At 34.0% G+C, this 21,854-nt stretch overlaps 1 protein-coding gene across 1 annotated transcript in view; it reads left to right on the top strand.

The window, feature by feature from the left end:
• Positions 1–20,092, top strand: part of ROBO2 (roundabout guidance receptor 2) — a gene marked incomplete at its 3' end in the record, with an annotated part of 571,084 nt that extends 550,992 nt beyond the window's left edge. The window contains exons 25-29 of the mRNA XM_081301980.1: positions 7,048–7,230; positions 9,417–9,590; positions 16,064–16,336; positions 18,129–18,329; positions 20,061–20,092. Of these exons, the coding sequence (XP_081158106.1) occupies positions 7,048–7,230; positions 9,417–9,590; positions 16,064–16,336; positions 18,129–18,329; positions 20,061–20,092 (863 nt within the window). The remainder of the gene's footprint in view (positions 1–7,047; positions 7,231–9,416; positions 9,591–16,063; positions 16,337–18,128; positions 18,330–20,060) is intronic.
• Between the last annotated feature and the right edge of the window lie 1,762 nt (positions 20,093–21,854).

Below are 21,854 nucleotides of genomic sequence, written 5' to 3'. Positions count from 1 at the left end.
CAAGGTACAATGTGTGTGGAGTGTGTGTGAGTCTATGTAGCAAGTGAATGTATTTGTGTGTGAGGGAGAGCAAATAGGATGTACATGTAATTGTGTGTGTAAACATGCCCTCTCATATGCTCAGGTGGATGTTTATGTGGACCAAATGTAATCAAAACAAACATGCTAATGAATATTGTCCTAATGATGTTCTTAGGTTTTGTTCAGCTTTAAGGCTACTTTAATAGTGCTAATTGAGATAGGCCATACTCCTTCAATGAGCTTTGGAGACTAGAGGATTCTGAACTTTCCATCAGTTACTTAGAGTTCTAAACTCACCTGTGGTGTAAATTAAACTTTACTTTCAACTGAAATTCCCTTATATTGTCATTTTCATGAAGCAAATGACCATTTTTATTAAATAGAACTAACAATTTCCATTCCTAGAGACTCTAAAGCTATCCTGAATGATACTACAGTAACACTGGGTTGGCTGAAAGCCTTTATGTAAAATTACACATTTTACTTGGCTGAATTGTACTCCCAACTGCCAGCTTAGGGAATACCAGCCACTAACATTCTACAGAGCTTTATTCTGTAAAAAAAAAAAATATGCACATTAACTCCAAATATTTTCATACCAAGTATGTAGTTTGTGAGTGGCTACTTAAATCTTGAAATGATCATCAAGAATGAAAATGAACAAAAAGAAAAGAAAATATCAATAGTTCCATATCCAATGATCTCAGTAATGGTAATATGTATTTGCAAGTCTACTGTTTCATTTGTTTATTCACTAAACAAACATTTATTTTAAGCCTATTACTTCTAATCACTTGAATAGATATTTAGATTCAATAATAGCAACAACCAAGCAACAATAACGATAATAAAGTAGAAAACCTAGCTTCTAGTCGATGCATGATACCCTTCTAAGCAGTCGCTTGTTTTTCCTGCGGCTGGCTGAGCTAAGAATGGATTTACATGTTAAAGTTTGTAAAGAAACAAGACATAAGTAAGAAATCAGAACTAAAGAATGCATGACAGATGGTGAAGCCTAAATTATTTGGTTCCTTACATTTGTAGAAAGAACTCCCTGCCCTGATGTAAAGTTTTACCATCTACTAACTCATTTAATCCTCATAACCTCATTATTATTGTTGTTGTTCTCAGTTTATAGCTAAAGAAATTGAGTCACAGAAGGATTTAAACCTTTTTTGAAGGTTATCTACCAGATAAGTGGCAGAAGAATGAACAAAATCAATCAGTTTTACTCTAAAGATAAATTACTACGATCTCTGTCCTGGAAATGCCCAGTTTATTCTAATCCTCAGAATTAGCATATTGAAGAGGAAAATAATGTTCTGTTTTTTTACTTCTCGTGTGTGTGTGTGTGTGTGTGTGTGTATGTGTGTGTGTAGAGAGAGAGGAATAAGTGTGTATTTATAAAAATAAAACATGCATTTTATCCCTGGAAACATTAATCCTTTCCCACAATGCACTTAATTTTGATAAAAATATTAAATTTTGATATGACTTTTACTATTTATTCTTCTCATGTTTAGCTCTGTGTGCAGTTAACTTTTTCTAATAAAATTCAAATCCATCAGCTCTTTTGGAAGGAATATTATTTTTATAATTTTTATTTTAATCTGTATTAATACTATTTGGTTGTAATAATGTACAATTTTTTTTTAAATTTCATACCATCACACTCCATTTGGGACTAGGCAATGTCTATGCAACATTGTCTTGGGAAATATGGACTGTTTCTTCCTCAACGGTCAACCTGTCAGCTTTGTTCTTTGAGTACCAGGGAGGGGCAAGGCTTCAACATTTCTTTCTCTAACTTCCAAGGTGGTGGGAGTCAAGGATAAGTGTTTCCTGAATTTAATGATACCGCCATGAAAAGAGACCAATGGCAAGAAGAGAGAGGAAGAGGACAATGTCCTGAACATGTAGTCAAGATTCTAAATGCCTCACTGATTACAAAAAGACCCAGATTGAGTGTTGTAAAGTGAAATGAATAAAATTTTCCTTGCCTGTTGGATCCCACATGAACACTACAGCTGAAAGGAAATTGTGGCCCTGTATTTTCCACTTTATATCTTTGGAGGTTTTTACTAGAATGAGTATGAAAGTAATAAAACCAGACATCCTCACCATCTGACCTGAGCACACAGCTTTTGGGTCCTTGGACTCTGGAAATTTTGATCTGACAGATGGTGAAGCCTAATGGCCTAACAATTTCTCTCCCTCACACACAAATACACTCACTCCCTACACAGACTCACACACACTCCACACACTTGCCACACTTTGCTTCTGCTACAAAAGCATAATAATTGAGTATTAAGGCAAATTCCAGGAATAATGCTAAAATTAAGGAAATCATTTTCTGATGTCTTTAAAAAGAAATTAAATATATACTTTGGAATTTAATGGATAAGAAAAGTGCATATTTTATGCACAATTTTTTGAAATGAGTTAACAAGTATTATATGAACCAAGGGAAGAGATTTTTTTAATAGCTTATTTTGCTTTTCCTTTATGACACATTTCTCTCCCTTCCTTCCTCCCTCCCTCACTCCCTCCCATTCCCTCCCACTCCCTCCCACCTACCCTCCACCCCTTTCTCTCTCTGGAATATAGGTGGGATTATTGTATATTCAGATATTTGAGTGTAAAAAGAATTTCCAGAGACTAGAAATGTTTCTCTGCCTCTAAACAGAGGTCAATATTTGGATTGATTTGATCAAAGACATTTAGAGTTGAAGATTTTACTTAGCAGGTAGTTAGGCAATGAGAACTTCATAGGGAGAATTTCAGGATTAAATATTGGCTCGAAAAATGGGGGACCATTAGTTTTGTATCTCATAAAAATGGTAATGCAACAATTAGCAGGGTCATATTAGAAAGCACAGACTTTACTCTAGCTTAATGGATCTAAGGATAAGCATTTATCAGCAAGGAAGGATTTAGCATAAAACGACATGTAAATGAATTGATGACTGATCATAAATTAATTTTAGTGCTGAAGATGTAATAGATACACAGCAAGATGCCACTTTATCATGGTATTTTATGTTCAGTAACATTTGAGCAACAACTTAATGTCCTGTGTGCACTTTTTCTTTAACAACTTGAATACATTTGAGGTATTTTTGACCTTTCAGTAATTTTAAAGCTGAGAAATTTGGAAAGATTGAGACCATAAACACAAATAAATTTCTCTATGTGACAAAAATTCATTTTTCATTAAGTGTTTAAGTATGTATTGATTATGTTTGGGGCTATAATGTGTCAAATGAATATGAATCTCATATAATTTGTAAGAATCTCTGGCTGAACTCCTTTTACCTGGTGTTCACTTTTATTTTCATGTTTATGCTTACATTTACAAAAAAAAAAAAAAAAACTGTTACCACTAAATGACTTCCTTTTTAATTTATGAGTTACTCTTTTTGTTTTCTTTCAATTACTGTCTTCTTTCTCCCCCTCTTCTCTTCCTCCTCAAGGATTTCTACCCTTCTTCTTCTCCTCCAACTCCTCCTCCTCATTCTTCTTTCCCTCCTCTCTTTAATAATTGTTTGCCTGAATATTCTCTCTTTCACTTGGGATCATTAGTGTTCTCATTGCCTAATATGGCCAAATAGCTATGGTATATTTGTCTTTAACTCCAAAGTCATCTTTCTAGTAGCTTTGCTCTTATAGGAAGTACAAGTAAAAGAATAGCTGATGGTTGTCTCTTTATCAACCGAAACCCACTTGACGTCCTGCCTTCCAGGCCACTCCGTCTTCCCAGAGAAGGGAGTCAGTGAGCATCAGGAAAAGCTTCATGAACAAATGAAAAATAAATTCATTTTTAAATGAATTGAAATATGTTTAAATATTTATTGATTATGTTTGAGGCCATAATGTGTCAAATTAAAGCTTGAAAGATTGAGAGAAATCAGAGCAAACACAAAAGTAGGAAAGTTGCTGATCTGTTTAGGGTAAGGCAGATGTGTGTATGGAAATCCTCTTGTGTGGGACTCACTTTCACAGGGAGATAACAGTTTATTTGGGGGAAAAGTTGGGCAGTCTTACAAGATGGGATTTCTTTGGTGACATTGCTGTGAGACTTTTTTTTTCTCTCATTTCTCTCTCTCATTTTCTCCTAGGAGATTTTTTTCTAAATTTTGCAGATCCAGAAACTAAATTTGTCAGTATGCTAGATCGTTAGAGTGGAACTACACAGCAGGTAGACAGAAATAAAGCCCAGAGTAGACTCAATTTCTTGGCTGATCATAGTGGATAGTAGTGGAACAAAAAATATTTAAAACAACAACAACAAAAATAAAAACTTGGGCTAAATGCATGAGGATGGGTGAATCTGGATAGAGATGTCACATATATACACACAAATAAATTTCCACTTGCCACTTAATGAAATTTAGCATCTTCATTGGAAGAAAATATTGCTGAACTTTGATATTCAAAAGTATCAAAGCATAACCAAGATGTACATCATATAAACTTTATTATATAATATATATCCTATTTTATATAATAAAACTTATATAGTACAATTTTTACTTACTCACATGAAGAAGTCATTGTTTTTCCCATTATTCCAAAGTAATCAGCAAGCATTCACTAATTTGTTTAATAAATTTTCTAGGGATGCTTGAAAGAACATTCTTTTTGCAACATTCTTTTTGCAACTTTTGCAAATAAACCAAGGTCATTGCTAAGAAATTGTACATCAAATATAATTACTCAAAGAATTGACAGTGAATAACAGAAACAATAAATGCATTTAATTCCATATGCCCACTGTTCATTGAATTCCTACTGTACAGTGGCCTTGTACAAGAAATACTGAAGTGAATAAGAGATAGTTCTTAATGACCAGAGTTTTATTTCCTGGAGCAGGAAAAATATATGCAATATACTATAATACAGGGTGACAGCTCATAGACTACTGCATTCACAATGTTTGCACACAAAGGAGGAAATCACCCTAACAGAATGTTGAAGGTAGAATCCAGGTGATAAAGATGGTATTTTATTTGAACTTTAAACTTTGGCAGCAATTAATAGATTTGGTGCAATACAGAAGTATTGTCAAGGAATGGGAAGTGATGTGTGGGAGAGAGAGTGAGACTACACTAGTTGTGTGACAGAATGGGCTGCAAAAGTAGGCTGGCTCAATAGTGGGGGGAGGTCTCAGATTCCTAATTTTGTATGTGCATTGGTGTTATAGGTAAGACTTCAAACAGAGGAACAAAAGTAAAAGATCAATGCTTTGAAAAGATAATGTAGATAACAATGAGGAAAGATAGAAGGGACTAGAAGGAAGTCAGCTAAAAGAAGTGTCAGGATGAATTAGGAGAATAACAATAAGGAGATGCTTGTTTGGTGAGTGAGCACAGACATTTAGAAAAACAGAAATCACATGGAAGGGTTTGGAACTGAGCTTTTGAATGTTTTAAAACTATTCCCATTTCTCGACTTTCATATTCTTTTGTGACCCCTTGCTGAATCACTTTGATTTCTTCTTATCTACTGTAGCATTATATTGCAAGGCCTACTGCATCATTTCTTCTTTCATTTTGGGCTGTTGATCCTTGACTTGTGATTATTAACCTAGAAATGAATCTCTCAGAGGAGGCTCAGTTGCTGGTGTTATCTCAGTTTCCTTGCAGTGGTCTGTGTCAAGGGAATTTGTTTGGAAAGTAAAAAGTATATCTTTGTGCTTTTGGCAAATAGAATCAAGACTCTATCTTTCTCTGCTACACTTAACACCCTTTTAACTTCCAGATCATTCTAACCCTTTCAGTTTCAGTTTTCTCTGTCTTGAGAGTGCATGAATCTGTGTTATTGTACCATGACAGCCTGACTACCACTTCAAATACTGAGTCGTGGTAACTCTTAACTACACTGCTGTCTTTTAAATATTAGAGAAATAGAAATAATCTATAACATGACTTTCATCTCTTTCCTGGAAACACCTATTTGGTTTATTTTGAAATTCTAAATTAACTTTTTGTAAGTACTTTTTTGTCCCTCTTCTAACAAAAGCAAAAGTTAGGGTAAACAATACTTGATAGTTTATTGTGTCATGAATTAATGGTACACCAACTTAAATATGTACTGTGATTTTAATTTTATTACATAATGAGTTAAGTTCCCAGTGTGCTTTTATCTAATATGTGTATGTATGTATATGCATAAAATAGTAAATTACTTTCTAGGAAGAAAAAAAGTCGTCAATATCTTCAAAGTGTATTTTCTTTAAATATAAAGTTGCATTTTTTTTCCTCTACTGCCATAGTTCATTTTGAAAAAGAAAATCCATAGAAATGCTGATAATAGTCTCCATAAAGGCTAATTTCATAAGTATCAGTGTTAAAGAGAAAATTAGAGTTCTTCAAATATTAAAAATCAAAGAAAGCATAAGAAATATTGAAATTAATAGCACTTTTGCAAACTAACATTTTCCTTATGTTCTATGTTTAGTTGATTTGATATCATTTATACATTTTAGTTGATGTATTTTGTTATTTAACCAGTAATTAACTGTTCACCTTAAAATCTTGAAATAATTGTATAATGATATACAATTGTACGTACAAGTCCAGTATTCAAGTTTTTATGCAGATTATCATTGTCATCTGAACTAACTTCAAATTATGCCCATACTGTTTATTCAAGCAAGTCACCGATCAGTTTAAATACACCATAATTTGTTTCAATAAGAGTGTTCATCCCTGACTTGTAGAAAATACACATAGCAGTTCTTGTTTGGAAAAATGATCATGTAACAATTTAAACAATGTAAAAAATTAACCACTTGGAACATGTCTTGCACATGTGCTTCAAACAAATACAGATTTTACACAAGCTTCTTTCATTTGTACTAAGTGTGTTTAAAACACAGATAATGTTTAGCTAAGGAATCCATGATGAAACTTCAAAGTGGCGAGGAGTGGAGGCAGTGTACTTGCTCATTCGTATAGTGTTTACAAGCACATGAGATATGCAATATATACAAACTCACTAGACAACTACATTTGTTTTTAGGTTCAATGGTAAATGGATGGGGCTCTGCATCTGATGAGGATCGTAACTTTTCTAGTCATAGATCTAGTGTAGGTAGCTCCTCAGATGGTTCCATATTTGCCAGCGGCAGTTTTGCACAAGCATTGGTGGCAGCAGCAGATAAAGCTGGTTTTAGGCTGGAAGGAACCAGCCTTACAAGAACAGGTTGGTAGACTCCAAAGTCAACACTCTTTGCATGAGAGAATCTTGTCCTTGGGACACTGACCTTTTTTCTCCTCTTCTTTCTCAGCAAGTCTGACTGCAGGGCTCTCTGTAATATGCATGAACATTTGGGATGCTCTGTTGTCTGAACTCTGTCCTGATGCAAGTTTTGCAGAGCCAAAAATAGGCTCCAACTTACTACTTTCTATCCTTAATATTCCTTTCTCTTCACGGTTCTGCTGATTAATTGGAATATACTTCCTTTTTATATTATGGCAAATCAGCAACTCAGATTGCCATTAAATTTTCAATAACTCACACTTTGCAAAATCTGCACACATTAATAATGAACCTAGTGATTAAAATTATTCAGCTTTTATCTCCATTACTTTCCTTTGCCCCATCTCTTTCTACAAATGCAGTTTCTGGGAAGCCTTCCTCAGCATGGGGTAAATGGGTGTAAGGCTTTCAGTCTAACAGTTCAAATGGCTGAGGGTCTTATTGTTTGGCTAAGATTTTAATACAATAATTTATTATATGTTTTAAAGGATGCTAATTAAAGATACACCTACTGCATTTGCAAGTTGAATAAAATGATGACTACATGTATATTGTACTTTAGAGAATTTAATATTGATTTCTGAGAGTAATAAGTAATAATATAAAGGACCAATTATGTCATTTTTCACATGCTGCTCATTCCACAGAAAGAAATGCAGTCTTAATTCTAAAAATAGATTAGCAGCTTGTAATCATTTGTTTTTCGGGAAAAAAAAACAACACTTTGGCATGATTATGCTCTAATATTTGTATATGTACTTCTTAACTTCACATTTAGGATGGTAATATATGAATTAAACTGAGCTCTCTTACAAAACCAATGAAATATCAAATGCATTTTTAAATTTTTGTAGTGTTCAAATATTAAATAAAAGTGATATACTCCTGATCTTCATTAAACTCTCAGGTTATAAAAGTGAGCCTTGGAAATTATCTTGAATTATATCATCAATATTTATTTTGAGCATGTATTAGATATCTTCAAGCAAAATAAAAAGATTTCTCAAGCATTGCAGAGGTTTATTTTCATATAGCATCCAAACTAAAATATGTTGTAATATAACTGTTATTTGAATTTTCTTGCTTTATAAAGCATAAGTCAAAAACTTTATGTTGCCTGAGTGCTTTTTGTGGCATTAGCTGTAAGTAGAACAGTGAGAAAGTGCAAGGAAACTAATAAATTATACAGAATAGGTGCATTTCTTGCATGTATGCTAATAGCTAATAAAGCATTAAGCAACATCATGTCATATTGACTTAGGAAAATGAAACTACATATGATAAGTTTGTATGAAATGAAAACATGACAAGAGAATAAATATATGAACATAAACCATCCTTCTCTTACTATAATAAACAGTATTAAAAGACTTTTTTGAAAATGTATTAGGTAACCTTTTCCCAGAATAAATTTCACTTCTTTTGTACTAAACCACAAGAAAGGGAAATAGTACAATTCTTTCGTCCATGAGAATTTGGAGTCTGCTCAGATACAGTAATCACAAAATACCTACTTCACTTTGGATATACAAGGTGATTTTAACCTGCTATCCTCTACACTGATGTTATTGAGTTTCCACTAAGAGATAGAATTCATTTTGTTTGCATATAAGTGGTAAAGTCAATTTAGCATATGTACCTGAGCAGACTTTTCACATAAAACTACAAGGCATTTTTTACTGTACTCAGATTTTGTAAAATTTCAGGGGTGAAATTTGATTAAGCAAATGAAACAGGGTGCAATTCATTTAAGAAATAACCTCTTGAATTTTGAGAAATAATGTTTCATGAATTTGCATATAACTATAAAATTATCACTAAGATTTTCAAGGTAATATAAAAACTAATCAAGCAGTATGAAGCTTTGGATTGGTGGATTTGTTTTATGTTCAATTGTTTGAAATATTTTTGTGGGTGGGGTGTTCTTAGCTTATAAAAATTGAATACATTATATGTAGCAGGGCATATATTTATTTTTGTAGGTGCACCAATATTTGGTATCTTACAATGGCATCTCTAGGTAGGTTCACAGATTTAGCCTTAGGAAGAGCAGAAAATATAAGACAGACATTATATCAGTGCATTACAATGACATTCCCTATACCCCATTCCCTTTGTTTTCTTTCTAGGAAAATCCTTTACCTCCTCTCAAAGACCTCGACCCACGAGCCCATTTTCTACTGACAGTAACACGAGCGCAGCCCTGAATCAAAGTCAGAGGCCCAGGCCCACCAAAAAACACAAGGGAGGGCGAATGGACCAACAGCCAGCACTGCCTCACCGAAGGGAAGGAATGACAGATGGTAGGCTGATTTCTGTTCCTCTTCTTTCCTCAATGAAGAGATGCATTCTACGTGGTCATTAACTCAGATTAAAATATCTATGGTAGATTAGGCATTGCCTCATTACATACAAGGCAGAAACCTGGCAAAATGGTCTTGCTTACGTGAAACACCCTCTCTCTCAACAATCTGGAATTATGTCTTTATGATCAATCCCCAAGAAAGAGAAGCTGCACCACTCTTATCTGTTGATTTTTCTACCCTTCTGGCATTTTTCTTTATTGCATTTTAGCAAACATTCCACTTTAAGGTTAGGAAAAAAAAAACATAAGCAGCATGTGCACATGTCATAGTATCAGAACATTTATGATATGAAATTATAATCTCTTTCACTCTTGGAAAAGAACTTGAAATGGTTTAGTAACTTTTTAGTTTCGTGAATTTCAGAGCTTAAAGACATGCTAGCGGTCATGTAGTTGAAGAGTGTCTATTTGGGCTGCTGTAACAGATGATTATAACTTTATAAACAGCAGAAAGTTTATAAACAACAAATATTTATTTCTCATAGTTCTCTGGGCTAATATTAGTGGAAGTACAAAGATCAAGGCACTGACTGATTTGGAATCTTTTGAGGGCTCACACTCTGGTTTACAGATGGTACATTTTTATTACTTCTCACATGATGGAACAGACCTCTCTAGGGTGTGATTAATAAGGACACTAATCCCATTCATGAGAACTTTACCTTTATGACCTCATGAAGCCCTCATATTCCAATACCATCACCCTGGGGTTAGGATTTCAACAGATGAATTTTAGGGATATACAGTCATTTGGACCGTAACAAAGGGCAAGTATATTTTTGTTTCTATTGAAATTCAGAGAGTAAATATTTGGGGTTTTTTTGAGCATGTGGCCTGTGCCACAAGTACTCTGCACTGCCAGTATTGCATGGGTAGAGCTATAGTAAAGTGAAAATATGGGTGTGACTAATATCTAATAAATCTTTATTGATAAAATAGTGGCAGAATTTGGCCTATAGGTCATAGTTTGCCAATGTATGTCAATTAATTGAATATCCAATCTTTGAATATTTGCTTTAATAGTTAGTTTCAGAAAATATTATTACTGGAAGTTATCAATGGTCAATAATGAGTATTTCAAAAGCTCTCAGAGCATAGTCTATTTCCCATATTTTCCACTTAATTATTATATCTTTTAAAGTCTGAATAAAAATATTCATCCTGAAGCTTTATTCTAAGCATACATGAAGTATATTTAAGGATATATAATTATATTTAAAGTGCCTAGTATACAGTGAGACTCAAAAATGAGTTTCTTCCCTCTTCTCAACCTTATCTTCCATAAGCATACAAACTTTATCTGAGATTGTCCAACTAAACACTAGGATTAACCTAGCCATGTTGAATGTTGGAAACATTTGGGGAGATCGTCAAATAAACCATGGAGACATTCATGATTATTCTGAGGTATAATCCTATTATAGGAAGTTTTGAAGCTCCATGGGTTAAATTTAATGGACATCCAGCTTTGAGAAGCTATGACCTAGTCCTTAGCACTCTTACATCTATCATTATGAAACAGAATGAAGCTTGTTTGGAAAAAAAAAGCATTTTCCTTTGTGGGAAGGGGCACTCTGTCAGGAAGCCATCTCTGTGCTTTCTTTTGTCACCGTGTAATGCTAAGAAGGCTTAAAAAAGCCAAACATGCTTGTTCTAAAAGCTTTCAGGTTTGTTCATATATCCTGCTTATTTTGTTTTCATTGGGAAGTGTTTCTATGGAATATGAAGGTTAAGGGTCCAATTGAGTTTTTCATTCTCTCTAAATAGATACCCTGTGGTGAACAAAACCTTTCTGCTTCAGATGCTCTGGAGATTAGTTGAGCACTTAGAACAGTTTGCAGTGTTGATCTTATTCACTCTAAATAGAAAAGACTGCTCTCACTGATATGCTACTCAAAACTTTGAGAATTAATAATTTTATATATTTTTTCTGCTCAGAATATTGTGGCAACAGAGAAAAATATAGTGTGTTCTTTTTACAAATCTTTGAAGACAATATGTAGAATATGTGAATGGCATAAAATTTAAATATACAAAATAGAGTGCTCTTTTTTCTTCTATAATAATTTTTCTTCAAGATTTTTCAATATGTTCACATAAAACTATCTTCCTCCTAGTTTAAATCATGATCAATATATTGCTTATCTTTCTAAAAAATTAGGTCCCTAAATTTCAATTTTGAAAAGTGATTATGAATTATGTGTTGTTAGTAGATATATTTTAAGTGATATTGCAAAGGAAATTTGGCTCACATATCTTCCCACATGTGCAATCCAGACACATTTAATTGTGAAACAAGGACATTTATTTTGGAGGCCTTAAGAATATTGTTATTCTACAATAAATGCTTATGAAATAGCACTTACATGATATGAATCCATGTGTCAGGAATAATTCATAACTTCTTTACATAAAATCAAACTGTTCTTTTTGGGAAGATTGCTGCCTAGTAGTTTATAGTGTATGGACACTTTACAATAAAACTTTTACATTATAGATTTTACAATAGTGTTTTATGGCTATATTAATTAGGGTAATTATTGCTAGCTGCTTTACCAAACAACCTCTAACCCTCAGTGTCTTGGCATAGTAAAAGATACTTTCTTATTGACACACTCATCTATCAAGGTCAGGTGGCTCTCCTCTAAGCAGTAATGTAAGGGTGTAGACCTCTCCAGGATTGAGATGGCATTATTTTCAGAAATCTTTATGGTTTCTGAGTGAGGCAAAGACAGAAAATGGGTGATCATTGGGAGTTTTTAATGGCAAGAACCTATGTCATGTCTCATATGTCATTATCAAAATCTCTCTCCCATGGTGTCTAGTACTAGAAAGTATCCTCCATGTGTCCCAAAAGAAGAATTGGAATGGATATTTCCGTGTCTGTTCCAAAAGCTATACCAAAACCCAGGCACACCTAAGTAGTCATTGATGAATCTACATCTTCTATCCACTTGCATAATGAATCAAAAAATACCTTTGAAGTCAACACACTGAGTAAAAATTGGCAGTTCTCTACCCAACAAACTGATTTTCCTTAGACTACATCCTCCCAACTTGTGTTCCCTTTACCCTAGTTTTTAATGCCCTGTTCAGAAAAGGGGCCCTTTCCAAGCTCTGTCAAATACTAGCTTTACCCCTTAAAATATATATTAAATATATTCCACATGGAAGGCAAGAGGAGCCAGATAGACAAAAATCCTATGGTTTCATGGAGCTTACATTTGAGTGTAGGAAGATAGATAAAGACGAACAGTAATACATGAATATAAAAAAGCAGTTGATAAGAGGGTGATCATTGCCATGAGGAAAAAGAAAAAAGGGAAAGAAGTTGAGAAATATGGAGGTAGGGAAGAGATATTTTTAAGAATGTTTTTTAGGGAAGGCCTCACATACAAGGTGACAGTGGAGAAAAGACTAGAAGAATGAAAGCAAAGATATCCAAGGAAAGGTCCTTCGAAGACATAAGAAAACAGCAATAAAATCTGGGGCTTATTTACCAAAAATGTTAGGGGAGAAAAAATGACTAGAGCAAGCATAGAAACAAAATAGAACACAAAGTCAGACAAGCAAAAGAGCACAGGTGATGTAGGACCTTGAAGCTGTATGCATCAGCCTTACAGTATGTTGAGTGGGAAGCTACTGGAGAGAGGGGCAGGGGGTGGGGGGGAGCAGAGGAGTGACATGATCTTCTCTGTTTTTCTTTTTAAAAAGATCATCTCCACTGTTGTGTTACATTTAGTGGGGAAAAGGTGTAAAACATACATAGGAGGCTGTAGAAGCAATATAGGGGATAGACAATGGTGGTTCATACCAAGTCAGAAATAAGTGAAAGGGATGAGAAATGAGGAATTCTGGAAATGGTGCTCACAGGTCTTGTTAATAAAATTAGTAAAGCTAAGGCTATAAAGGTCACTTCATAGCTTTGGTGAACTTGTAGGATGAAATTGCCACAGGTAGAGAAGAGGCATACCATGCAAGACACACATTTTATAAAGGAGGCACTAGATTTCAGTTCTGATATGGGCAATTTGAAAAGCTTTCTAAATGTCTAAGTGGAATTGTCCCATGTGGATTTAGCTAAAAGAGTCTGCAGTTCATGGGAGGAGAGATCCAGAATGGAGATGCTTCATTTCTTTGTGGTCCCAGTTTCTCAGCTAAAAAATGAAGACAATAACAACCCTTATGTCATGGGATTGTGGTCACCTGACAATAGCTAATTCTCAGTAGGCTAGTAAGATACTCTTTAGTGAATTGACTTAGTTGAAATGAATCAACCTAGAATTGAATAATAAATTTAATTTAGATAAAATGTATTTGATTATATGTTTTTATTTTTCTATAGCCATTTGCAATTCCATTTCCCTTTCCCGTTGGTTTATTTCAAAGTGCTTGCAATGCCCTTTCTTCTTAGAAGACACAATCTTCAAGGATATTACTTAATTATGAAGCTATATAATTTCAGGTTAAATTAAATAGTCTTCAGAATTTTAGCTGGCATAAGCAGATACCATTTTGACCATTTTAGAAATTAAGCTGCTCTGATGGAGAGTAAAAATCAATGATAAGATCTGTTATTTTGGAAGCAAATTTTATAATTTCTCCTTGCTGTCTCTCTAAGACCAATAACTCAAATGAAATAATTAATTTGCATTTATAATAATGTATAGTGATGGGAGTCCCAAACTCATTGGATTATCCAACAAAGAGATATCTCAACATTACATTAGCTTTTCATCTTGGAAGAAATGTTTGGAATAAAACCTTATTTTCCCAGAGACACTGTTCCCCTCAATAATTAGAAATTCATAATATATAAGGTATACATAAGAACTAGTAACCATGCAACCTGGGTGCTCCAGATTCTCTGTGCAGTGGAGAATAATATCATTTTGCTCCTAAGACAAAGTATAAATCTTAGAATGACCAGTTTAATATTTCTTTGAAAAAGCTATTTTTTGTATATAGGAAATTTATACTTTTCCCTTTAAAATTCATAGATAATATTATTAGAAATAAGAACCTGGTTATAAAAGTGTCATAGCAATGCTGTATTAAGTATAGTATCTTCTAATTAATGAAATAAATACTATACATGATTTTTGCTTTTTATGAATAAATGACATAATTGCCAATACTCTAAGGATAAACTAAGAAGTACGCAATAGCATACACAAAACCATAATAAATCAATCTAAATGAATATTTAGAAGGATTTAAAAATTATTTTAAAGCTGGGTGTTGTGATGCTCACCTATGATACCAATGACTCAGGAGGCTGAGTCAGGAGAGTCACAAGTTTGAGTCTGGCCTCAATCATTAGCATTTAATGAGACTCTCAACAACTTACGAAACCTACCTCAAAATAACAAATAAAAAACACTGGGGATGCATCTCAGTGGCAAAATTGCCCTGAGTTCAATGCCCAATACCAAAGGAAAAAAAAAATCATTTCAGCTAGTGTAATATTTAAGGAAGGAAATATGATTTCACAGTGGAAGATGTTCAAGACACAAAGCTGAAGATATGAAGAGCTAAGAAAAGGAAAATGAAAAATTTGCTGATACTTGAACTTTTAAGTTTTTCATTTCCGATATTTAATTTAAAAAGCGTTTCTGAAAAATTATCTATTCCACTACTTCTCAAATTTCCGTGATATATTGCCAACTCTAGTACCATAAAGCATATTCAATCTGTATGCTGAACATTGGTTATTACTTATTAAAATTAATACATTGAAAGATTATAATATATTAGTTGTAACTCATTAGCTAACTCATGAAACGAATAGCCAGAATTGGTTGTCAGGCAGAATGTTAATTGCATTTAATAAATGTTAGCTTAACCCTTTGACTATTGCTAAATGTGCCACATACTTGGGTAAAGGCAATCATATGTTGCATATGATACGGCATATAGTTCTTAATTTCCCAAGGGTGATGTTTCCTATGGAGATTGGCAGGCTGGCTTTTGTTCTTTTATTAGCACAGCTGCTAGAATTTCTAGTGATCTTATTATTCTATTTTTTTGCCATAGTATTTCTACTTTGAAAAGGGAAGGTCGAAAATGAATTATGACCCTTAAAGTTGCCCTTTAACCTTGAATGTTAGCCCCAGTGTGCAATTGAAAACACTTTCCATGTTTAACAGTTGGATGAATCCAGTCAATTTGATTTCAATGATGCTGTGGTAGAAGACAGCAGAGAGACCAATAATATGCATTTTACATATCAATAATTGACTTTTATTTTTCTCTGTTTTTTTTTCTTTTGTTTTTATTTTTTTGCATGGGTGATACTTGTACGAGGGCAAGAGTTTTTTTCTTTTTTTGTTTTCTTTTCCAACTTGAACTAAAACCTGTATTTTTTTCATTAAATTTTAGTCCATTCTAAACATTATTCAAAATTTTTAGATCTTCCACCACCACCAGATCCCCCACCAGGTCAGGGTTTAAGGCAGCAAATAGGCCCGAGCCAGCATGCTGGTCATGTGGAAAACTCAACAGAGAGAAAAGGAAGCTCTCTAGAGAGACAACATGCCTCCAGCTTAGAAGACACAAAGAGCTCCTTGGATTGTCCAGCTAAAACCTCCCTAGAGTGGCAACGACAAACCCAGGAATGGATAAACTCCACAGAACGCCAAGAAGACACACGGAAAGCCCCACACAAACAAGGGGTTGGATCAGGTGTGTTCTGCACAGTCCCAAGCAAGTGTGGGCTTGTGACCCTTTTATTTTCTACCAGGTATTCTAGAAATGGCAGTTGTTTAAGGGCATCTGAGAAATATTTGCCTTAAGTCAGTAAGTGAAGTTGGAATTTCTCAGCAGAGCTCACAGGCATGTTCCTTGAGACTGATTACAGTGGTGACTGCTCCTCAAATTAACCTCTCCATAGGTCTTTGAATCCAAGAGATCTCCAGCCTTCATCTACGGTCTCAGGAGACAATTTTGGCTTTTTTGCCTTTTACTGTTTCTATTGAGTAGCTTTAAGACCACTAAATTTCAGCTTTTTTGTCAGTTTAATCTCTACCTTCAAGGAGATTGTCATTTTGACAGAAGTAACCAGTCATTTGAAAGGAGAGCTCCTGTCAGTCAATTAGGTGAATTAATTGAGATTATAAATTTACAAGTAAATGCCCAACCACAGAACTCATGTTGGAAAAGGTTAATTGGGCTTACACCTCCCCCAACTGATTAAATGTAGATGACTGTTCACATGGGGACAAGAAATGCTCTTGTTTATAAATCACACTACCTGGAAATGTTAGAACATAAATTTCATGGTTTCCGATTGGACATTAATTAGGGGTGGGGCTATTGCATTTTTTGGAATATCTTGCATCAGGATTTACTGAGTATTAATAAACATCTACACATGCACACAACTTTGGAAACACATTCCTTATTCATTTAGACTCAATCTTTATTAGACAAGTCCTCTCCCCATGCATTTCTGTAATTACATTTTGTTACAACACTGTGCTCAAGTTTTTGAAAAATTCAATTTGTGCAAGGGCCAGAAGATGACAATTTCAATATCTAGATTTACTGAAATGTTTAGGAATGGTTGACCATTCAAGCTGTGAGAGAAAAATTATGTGATCCCTGTCATTAAAGACTATCTAAGGCAAGAAACAGTAAATTCAGCCAACATTTTTTCATAATCTAATCACTTGTTAATGGCCAATACCTCAAAAGAAAGAAAGAAATAGAGTTAGTTGGGGTGGAAAGGAAGATGTGGAGAGATGAAAAGAAAGAGCTAGAGAAAGACAGGAAGAGAGAGGTAAGAAATAAAGAGAGGAGGAAAGAAGAATGAAGGAATGATTCAAAATATTAAATAATTATTTATAATATATTTGATCAGTTATTTGCAGGGAGACAATATATAAAATGAATATTATCACATTTGTTAAAATTGGGTGGGTTTATCTTTTCTTTTAATGAAATTCCTAGCCTTTCAATTAATATATTTATGTCCCAAGCAACAACAGAAATTTAAGAAGCTTATTTAATTAGCTAATACATAATTCTTTATCTAAATTGATTGAGAAAACATTGCTGTGGTTTAAACTAAAACCACATTCCTTCTGTTTTGATGGGAATATTGAAGCCTCATTGAACTCTAGAAATCATTTTAAGATATGCTTTTTTTTTTTGAAACAAAGTAGTTCCTGTAAGCTGCTCTCTTTTATAATGAATTTAAGTTTTGCAAATAATATACAACATTGTATACTTATCCCAAGATCTCTTTTAATTTAATCCTGCTTCAGTTCCTATTATAGGAAATGTTGCTTGCACATGGAAATTCCTTTAATATCCGGTCTTGATTAAACCTCCTAATTTTAATTTTACTAAAGAACGAAACAGTAAAATGGTCCATTCTGAGCTTAACTTGTAAGAGTTAAATTTGTGTCATTTTCCCGGGCTGCAGTTCAATTTAGCCGTTTATGGTTTTTTTTCTTTTTTTTTTATTTTTCAGAGGAGGCCTTGGTGCCCTATAGCAAGCCCAGTTTCCCATCTCCAGGTGGCCACAGCTCATCAGGAACAGCTTCTTCTAAAGGATCCACTGGACCCAGGAAACCGGAAGTGTTGAGGGGAGGCCACCAGCGTAATGCCAGTGACCTTCTTGACATAGGATATATGGGCTCAAATAGTCAAGGACAGTTTACAGGTGAATTATGTAAGTGTTTTAGGTCACTTAAAAGGCTATCATAGCCAAGCATGGTGTGGCACAGCTGTAATCCCTATGACATAGGAGGCTGAGGTAGGAGAATTTCAAGTTTGAGGCCAGCCTCAGCAATTTAGTGAAACCATCAGCTACTCAACAGGACCCTGTCTCAAGATGAAAAATAAAAGCCCTGGGGTTAGTAGTTCAAGGGTAGCTCATCCCTGAGTTCAATCCCCAGTACCAAAATAATAAAAATAACGGTTTATTGTGATTCAGAAAGTATATTAGATTAATAATATTTTCATATTAAACAAATTTAAAAATGATAGAAAACTTTCCCTGCTACAGGAAAAAAAAAATCAATGATTTTTTAACAAGTTTGGCCATAACGTAGATGATTACTATTTACAGCAGGTCAATGACATAAATATTTTATTTATATTTCAAGTTGATTTATGCTACATAAGAATTACTTTAAACATGGTGGTGCACACCTGTAATTCTAGCTACCAGAGGCTGAGGCAAGAGGATCACAAGCTTGAGGACAACCTGGGCAACTTAGTAAGACTCTGTTTCAAAATAAAATATAACAAAGGCTGGGGATGTAGCTCAGGATAGAGCACCCTTTGTTCAAACCCCACTACCAAAAAAAACAACCATAAAACAACAAAAAATTGTTTAAATGTGGGCAATTAATCTCAGCACTTACAAGCTAAATTAAATGTAGTTCACTGGGTACTTTTCTTGTTCTTTTAAACTCAGCACAATTAAAAAGAGAGAAATTCTGGCCCTTTGGTACTTTAAAGAGTCTTCTTAGGAGTTCCTCCTATTCTTCATTTATTTGCTCTTCATTCATTTTTTTTTAATTTATCGAGTCAGTCTTAAAAAAATTTGATCTTTGATTTGAGTTAGTTCACAATATTTTAGTTATAATGATATAGCTATTGATTAAGTTTATCTTTTTTGTATGAAAAACTGGCATTGGTTTTCATATTTTCTAAATATAAAAATATGAGGTAATGGTGAAAAATAGGGATGTCACAGTACGTCCAATTAAAAACATTGAATTTGTGTTAATTTCATCAGGAAATTTACCAACTCCCTATTCCCTATCAGAATGATGCCTGCTTAACATTGTCAACTGCTTCTTTGAATTCAGCTTAACCAAGGCTGTTAAGAGAACAGCCATGGCTTCTAATGTTCTCAACCACATGCCTGATTATGGCTCATGAGAAGACAAAGCTACTTTTCTGATCTCTTGAATTCCTCATGGAAAAATAGTTTATGATTACCATTATGCTCACATCACAGGCTGGAGGAGCTCATGAGATAATGAAAAGGGAAAATAGTTTCAAACTTGTTGTTTATGGATCTGAGTTATCATTATTGGCTATTATTAATCTGATCAGTATTAAGATTTATTTATAATTTTTCATTTGGCCCATGGGTACTTGAAATTTTCTTTAAATTTTATATTGAAATAATCATAGGTGTGCAAGGAGTGAGTGAAAAAAAATAGCTTTAGTTGAATTTTAAATCTCCAGATTCTAGAGTGTTTCTATTTTCCTTGTTTCTCTGGTTCAACAAAAATGAATGGCACAAACTCACCAAGATCTTTCTGATGACTTCATCTTCATTTACTATCCGGTTGCTCTGATTTTGATTATGCGGGCCAGGATAGAAGAATGCATCATTTAACTCTTGAGCTTTATTCCTGACTTTTGTTTCCATCTCTTTTTAGAGTAACTGAGAGGAGACATACAAAGCTGCTCTGAAGGACCATCAGGTCCCAACTCATGGACGTGATGACACTAAACAGTGCAATGAACAATTTCTTTTTATTTATGTACTATTAAAAGAACTGTAAATGCAATGTAAAGACACACAGCCACACATATCCCACAGATATTTTACTTGTGTTCTTCTCTTAAGTACACCACCCACCTTAACTCTTTCTTGTCAGGAGTATATAAAAAAAAGAAAGAAAACAAAACTCGCCCTCCAGGAAGAAAAGGATTTTCCTCTGTATATAATTTCTTTTGTGCATTGCTATGCAAGCTCACTCTTTTTAGCTCTGTTCCTATTATTGTCTGTTCTTATTGGTCTGTTGTACTATATGTGAATCAATAGGCTGTGGTGCCATATATTAACTTTTAATTGTGTAACTTTTATGTTTAAATTTTGCACTGCAATTTTATTTGGTGATAAGCACAAATCTCTACTCCTCATGACATGAAGAAAAGATTGAATGTGAAGGGGGTTTCTGTACTGTAAGCTAGGTTGGATAATGCTGGTGTAACCCATCCTGTTAGATGGTTTTCAGTTGGGGTGTAGAAATAGGAAGATGCAAAGGAACAATGGTGTTGGCAAAGTCTGAACATCAGGAATTGAATCTGTTTTTAAGAGAAGAAAGATGGATTTTGCTATTGACAAAAGCAAGGGGTCAAAAGAAGGAATTCTAAGTCTTTAGGCTGAATATGCATTAAAATATGCAGGTAGCAAAGATGTACTAAACTTGCTTTAAAAAAAGATAATTAAAGTTTTATTTAGAATCAACTTTACCTGTCATTGTAATTGACCCATCTGAGAATGGCGACAAGCAAAAGGAAATTAAGGTGTTTCACAAGAGCTGTATTTATATTACAGCTTTTTAAAATAGCATTTTCTGAATTACCATAATTAATCTCTCCAACTCATTAAGTCAGAATATAACATGAAGTTCCCCAAGGAAACAAACAAAATGAACTCGAGACTATCTAGCAAGTAAAGAAGCAATTTATTATTAGGACATACTCAGGCTGCTTCCAAACATGAAATCTATTGCAATATCTTGTTTTGTCTTTCTAATACATGTACAGTACACACTAGAGGATAAAACTGCATCACTTAAATTCATGATTGAAAAAAAAATGCAGTCTATATACAACTTTGTGTTTCATTTGACTAAGATGTAAAGTTGATTTCACCAAACGTAGAGCCAAATTGCAAGTGCTTAAAAAGCAGTGCTCAGAGTATGTTCAGTTCACCGTCCGTAAGTTCATCGTAATAAATATTTGATGGTACATTCTCAGAAATTGGCTACCAACTAAAATCTGTTTGACCCATTTTGAATGAGTAAATTGAAAAGAAAAATTTAAAAGGAGGAAAAAATGCATGTTTATACACTTTTTAAATAAAACCAAACCTTGTAAGTGGACATTAATAACAGTGTCCTGCCTCATTTGTTTTCACGACTTTGAGAACAAGAAGTTCCTGAACATCAGTTATGTATGCTCAAAATAAATGTGACTTTGAAATATATGTTAGCTACTGTACATGTATAGTCAATCAGTCAAGTAGAAGATAACCTTCCTGAAATTCCCACTTGTGACATTTTTCCCATGTGCTACCTACACAATCTTAAATTCTAGCTCTGACTATATTTTCTTATGTTTTTCCTATGATATATTCAGTACTTCAAAACTATATGATGTAACAATCAGGATCAGTTCTCAAGTAGGAGACCCTTTAATAAGTCTCACACTCTGCATTATTGGC

Source organism: Spermophilus citellus (genome assembly GCF_964194105.1).
Source record: "Spermophilus citellus genome assembly, chromosome: 7".
Taxonomy (NCBI): domain Eukaryota; kingdom Metazoa; phylum Chordata; class Mammalia; order Rodentia; family Sciuridae; genus Spermophilus; species Spermophilus citellus.
This window is presented reverse-complemented; position numbering and strand designations above follow the sequence as displayed.